The 6,245-nt window shown below is 39.2% G+C and overlaps 1 protein-coding gene across 1 annotated transcript; it reads left to right on the forward strand.

Annotated features, from left to right (window-relative positions):
- The first annotated feature begins 18 nt into the window (after positions 1-18).
- On the forward strand, positions 19-846 carry LOC142163142 (uncharacterized). Its single transcript, XM_075220395.1, has 2 exons — positions 19-75; positions 265-846. The coding sequence occupies exons 1-2, from the start codon at positions 19-21 to the stop codon at positions 844-846; spliced, it is 639 nt and encodes a 212-aa protein (XP_075076496.1).
- Positions 847-6,245: the final 5,399 nt, after the last annotated feature.

A 6,245-nucleotide genomic window follows, 5' to 3' on the forward strand; every position in this document is an offset into this window, starting at 1 on the left:
AGCTTTCAGAAACTCAAAATGTGTCTGGCAACTGCACCAATATTAGCCTTACCATCAGGTTCTGGAGGATTTACAGTATTCTGTGACACCTCGAGGGTGGGATTAGGATATGTCCTCATGCAAAATGGTCATGTTATAGCTTATGCTTCGAGACAATTGAAAAAGCACGAGCAAAACTATCCTGCACCAATTTGGAGGCATTATCTATACGACAAAACTTGTGAGATTTATACTAACCATAAAAGTTTGAAGTATATCTTTCAGCAGAGAGATCTGAATCTTTGGCAGCGTCATTGGATGGAACTACTCAAAGGATATGATGGTTCTATTATGTATCATCCTGGAAAAGCCAATGCGGTGGCTGATGTATTGAGCAGAAAATCCATAGGGAGTTTGGCACATATAGCTTCTGCAAAGAGACTTTTGGCTAAAGATATTCAGAAACTAGAAGATACAGGTATCAGATTTAGTATCAGAAATTCAGAGGCATTGTTGGCTTGTGCTCAGGCTAAGTCTTCATTAGTTGAGCACATTAAGGCCACCCAATATGAGGATAAACGATTATGTAAATACAAAGATGAGGTCTTAGCTAGTAAAAGAAAGGATATGATTGTTGAAAGTGATGGTGTTCTTCGAATGGGCGACAAGCTATGTGTAGTAGACGTAGATGGGTTGAGACATGATATTCTTGAAGAAGCCCACAACTCTAAATACACTATACATCATGGATCCACAAAAATGTACCATGACCTGAAGCAATTTTATTGGTGGGAAGGTATGAAGAAAGATGTTGCTAACTTTGTTTCTAGTTGTTTGACATATCAGAAGGTCAAGGCTGAGCATTAGTGACCCGCATGACTACTTCAACAAATTGAGATTTCGGAGTGGAAATGAGAAAGAATTACTATGGATTTTGTCACCGGGATACCACAAACCCTTAGAAGTTGTAACTCTGTATGGGTGATTGTGGATCGACTGACGAAATCAGCACACTTTTTGCTAGTGAAGACTACCTATGGTGGAGTAAGGTATGCATAGATATTTATTAACGAAATTGTCCGACTTCACGGAGTTCCAATATCCATCATCTCTGATAGAGGATCACAATTTACCTCACACTTTTGGAAATCATTTCAAAAAGCATTAGGTACACGAGTAGATCTTAGCACTGCATTTTATCCACAGACAGACGGGCAGTCTGAACGTACTATACAGATATTGGAGGATATGTTGAGAGCTTGCATTCTTGAGTTTGGAGGTAGTTGGGACGCTTATCTACCTTCAGTTGAATTTTCTTACAATAATAGCTCTCCAGTATTCAAATGGCACCGTACGAAGCATTGTATGGTAGAAGATGTCGTTCTTCTATCGGATGGTTTGAAGCTAGTGAGACTAACTTATTGGGACCTGACCTAGTACAAGAAGCTATGGACAAGGTCCAGTAGATCAGACAAAGATTGCTTGCAGCTTAAAGTAGACAAAAGTCTTATGCTGATAAGAGAAGAAGAGATTTAGTATTCACCATTGGGGACAAAATGTTCCTACGAGTCTCCCCTATGAAAGGTGTGATGCGGTTTGGAAAAAAAGGCAAGTTGAGCCCCAGGTTTATAGGACCATATAAGATACTAGACCAAGTAGGAGTTGTGGCTTATCGTTTGGCACTTCCTCCTGAGTTGTCCTTTATTCATCAAGTGTTTCATGTCTCAATGCTAAGAAAATGTATATCAGACTCATCTCAAGTTCTTAAGGTACCTACTATACCACTTGATGAGAAGTTGTCTTACAAGGAGGAACCGATGGCTATTGTGGTTAGGCAAGTAAGAAAGCTATGGTCAAAAGAAATTGAGTTCGTAAAAGTCTTATGGCGAAATCATAAAATTGAAAAAGTTACTTGGGAAATAGAAGATGATATGCGAGTCAAGTACCCCCATTTGTTTCAGTCTACAGGTATGTACTTGAGTTAAATTCGGGGACCGAATTTCATAAGGTGGGAAGAATGTAATAATCCGTATTTAAAAAGAGGGCATAATTATTCTTTAGCTAGAACTTAATTAAAAAAAGACAAAAGAGGAAAATAAGATAAATAAACAAATAATTAAATAATGAAAATTAGTTGGGTCAAGCCCACAAGAAAGAAAGGAACGTATTTCAGCACATCAAAGAAAAGGGATTAGGGTTTTTGGAATTGAGGTCAAAAATAACAATTGAAGATTAAGAGAGTTCAAAGAATTGAAGAGAACCAAAAGTAGTGAAATTATCCCTGTTTCACGAAGGAGAAAAACGTGCAAAACCTGACACTGCAGAATTGTAAAGCCAGGAACGGTATCAACACTCGGCAACATCTACGAATTCGAATAACTTTCAATTTCTTCGGGTATCATTTAAACTCCTTATTTGAGCCTTCATGACAGATTCTTAAATTTTCTTATTCAGTTTACTAACTACAAATCAGTCTATCTATATATTATAAAGAGGACCAAACGCACAGGTTTTTAATTTGGTGCAAAATAATGAGTAAATTTTATAAATAGGTACAATTGACAGATTATTGACTTGTTGAATTACCCTTCTCATGGGTAAATACGATTAGATGAAGTTAGACTCAAACATGATTCCCGATGATTGGGTATTCTAAATTAGCTATGAATTAGTCTAAACAAGGAAATTAACATGAGATCGATATTATGTAATTATAGATTGATTGGAGGAATTTGTATGAGTTGCTTGAGGTGAAGCAAGTGGTATTTCGGCACGAGTACTGTGAGTAGTAATTTTATCGCAATTTGTGTTTTCATAACTTGCATGATTTACACATGATTTTTAATATGAATATATTACCGATTATTTTGAGTTGCATGTGGGACAAGTCTTTTACTTGATATGACAGCGAAATATTTATTTGAGATGAATACCGTGGTTTCAAATATTTTCGTTATCACTAGATCTGTTTTATCGTTACTTGAATTTACTGTTATCGAAAAGAAATTATATGATTTGATAAGAACCAAAATGACCTATATTGTTTTAAAATACTTTCTACGAGTATATACAGATTACACAGACAAGTATAAATGGGAGTAGACATTGAAGGATCCCGTAGCTAACGGTGGGTTCGTTAGACCTGATGCACCTTGTAATTACCGATTGTTGTTATATCCCTCGCTAGTCGGAAGGTAGAACTAGCATACCGTTACCGATTTCCCTCGAGTAGGGACTATCGTTATATATGACTTCTTGGAAAGAAGTCCACAGTTATACCGATTACATGATCCGTTCATTGAAACCTCCTAAAATGTGAATACTGATACTATACAGTGGTTACCGAGCTTATTACTGAATTGTTAATTATATTATACTACAAGAAAGCGTGATGAGACTAAAAATTCTTTATTATTTCTAAAAGGGTATTTTTATGTTATTTTCTATTTGAGATACTAGCATGTTTCTTACTTGTTCCTAATAAAAACGGTTGTGGTTAAGTGTTATTACTCACTGAGCTAGCGACTCATTCCCCGCTAATTATTTTTACAGAGATAGCAGTTGACACATGCGAGGATTTCGTTAACTAGAGCGCACAGGTTGATAGTTCTTGGTGAGCCTCGCACTTATTCACGTGTACAGAGATTTTATTTATTGTTATGGTGTCACGACCCGGATTTCCCACCCTCGGGAGTCGTGATGGAGCCTACTAATGATAGCTAGGCAAACCAATCCTTAACTGCTTACTTCATTAACAATTACTTCTTTTAACAATTATCGGCGATGGCATGAAAGCAACAGAATTAAATAAATATGCGGAAGACTTAAATTTAAAGAAAACTGAACAATAATGCGAGAATCAACATATGCATCTACCCAAGAACTGGTGTCACATTACTCACGAACTTCTAAGAGTGCTAAATACAACCGTTTGAAAGAAAATATAAACTGTTTGTCTCGAATATATGAGATAACAGACAGAAATAAAAGATAGAGGAGACGCCGGGCCTGCGAACGCCTGCAAGGCTACCTCAGTGTTTCACTGGACTGAAGGCTGGCTCCTGCGCTACAGATGCTGTCCAAAACCTAGATCTGTGCAAAAGAGCATAGAGCATAGTATCAGCACAACTGGCCCCATGTGCTGGTAAGTGTCTGGCCTAACTCCGACGAGGTAGTGACGAGGCTAGGACCAGACTCCAGATAAACCTGTACAGTTATATAATATGTGGCAGACAAGTAAACAAGTAATAAGCAGTTTAAACTGGGAAAGGGGAACATGCTTCGGGGATAGCAGTTAAAGGAAATAACAGGGAATAATAAGGAAGCTAGCACTATAACTTCTATCATAAATGAAGAAAGTAAAGGCAACTTTCACTATCAGTTTCCTCTTGTTGCAGGCGTGCAACCCGATCCCATTTCTCATATCTCGTGGTAGGCGTACCACCCGCTCCCATTTCATCAATCTTGTGGTAGGCGTACCACCCGCTCCCATTTCATAATATCTTGTGGTAGGCGTACCACCTGCTCCCATTTCATAATATCTTGTGGTAGGCGTACCACCCACTCCCATTTCATCAATCTTGTGGTAGGCGTACCACCCCTTCCATTTCATAATATCTTGTGGTAGGCGTACCACCTGCTCCCACATCATAATATCTTGTGGTAGGCGTAGCACCCGCTCCCATTTCGGTTCATCACACAATCACAAGAAATCCCGTCAAGGGAACGTAAGTAATATAATAACTTCCCGGCAAGGGAACAAGGATATCGAAATAGTCATCCCGGCAAGGGAGAATCCGCTATAACCAATCTCACTTTGCTAGTACTCAGTTCAATTAATGGAAATACTTAATCATAGAGGATCATTAATTAAAGTATACAAGGTGTCGTTCAAAAACACAACAACTTTCAAGTTAAGACCCACGGTCATGCTTGACACCAACGTATAGATACCCGTCACCATGCTTATACGTCGTACTCAACAAGAAGCAAGTAGCAAATATGACTCAACTCCTAATCCCTCAAGCTAGGGTTAAACCAAACACTTACCTCGATGCCTTGAACACCACTCAAGTCTCAATTATAGCTTTACCTCTTGATTCCACCACCAATCCGCTCAAATCTAGTCATAAGTTACTTAATCACATTAATAAATGCTAAATGAATCAACCCCAATGCATGAAAATGAGTTTTCCAAAGTTTTAACCAAAAGTAAAAATTCACCCCCGGGCCCACGTGGTTGCAACCCGAGGTTCGGACCAAAACCCGATTACCCATTCCCCCACGAATTCAAATATATGGTTTGTTTTGAAATCGGACCTCAAATTGAGGTCCAAATCCCTAATTTTAGAGAAAACCAAGGTTCTACCCAAATCACCCAATTTCTCCATGAAAATCTTTGATTTGAAGTTGAAATCATGTTAAAAGATGTTAAGAAGTGAAGAAAATAAGTTAGAAATCACTTACCAATCGTTTCGGAGAAGAAAAGTTGTTTGGAAAATCGCCTCTTATGTTTTGGAGTTTTGAAAACTGTAAAATAACTGAAATTCACGTGTATTTATACCCCTCTGAAGCTCCCACCGCGGACCAAGCAAGAAGGACCGCGGCCGCACATGCTTCCTGAAGGCCTGCGGATCTATGCCCCGCGCGGACTGTGCAAGGCCGTCCGCGGCCGTGCAGCACCCACCGCGCACCGCGCAAAAGTGACCGCGGCCAAGCTAGCCCTTTCGCGGCCACATGCGTTTCCTCGCGGGCCGCGCAAAAGGGTTCAGAGACCTGTCAAAATCCTGAACCTGCAACATCTGATCTTTTATAGCCTAAGGCATCCCGGAACCTACTAGAAACTCACCCAAGCCCTCGAAATTCTAAACCAAGTATGCACACTACCTCAAAAACACCCTACGAACATATTCGTGTGATCACATCACCAATATAAACTTATGAACATTGAATTGAGCCTCAAGATCCATGAAATTTCTTAGATTTCCTTTGAAACATCAATTTTCCCAATTTGGGCCCGGATCACGTCAAAAGACGTCCGTTTTTTACCAAACTTTATAGGAGTGATTCAAAACATATATAAGACTCGTACGGGGCGCCGAAACCAAAATACGGGTCCGATACCATTGCTTTCTAATCAGATTTCATTTCCATTTTCTTTAAACATTTTCAGAGAACAATTTCACTTAAAAATTCATAACTCGGGCTTGGGACCTCGGAATTCGATTCCGGGCATACGCCCACGTCCCATATTTTTCTACGGACCC

The sequence above is a fragment of the Nicotiana tabacum genome, chromosome 8, assembly GCF_000715075.1.
Source record: "Nicotiana tabacum cultivar K326 chromosome 8, ASM71507v2, whole genome shotgun sequence".
NCBI lineage: Eukaryota > Viridiplantae > Streptophyta > Magnoliopsida > Solanales > Solanaceae > Nicotiana > Nicotiana tabacum.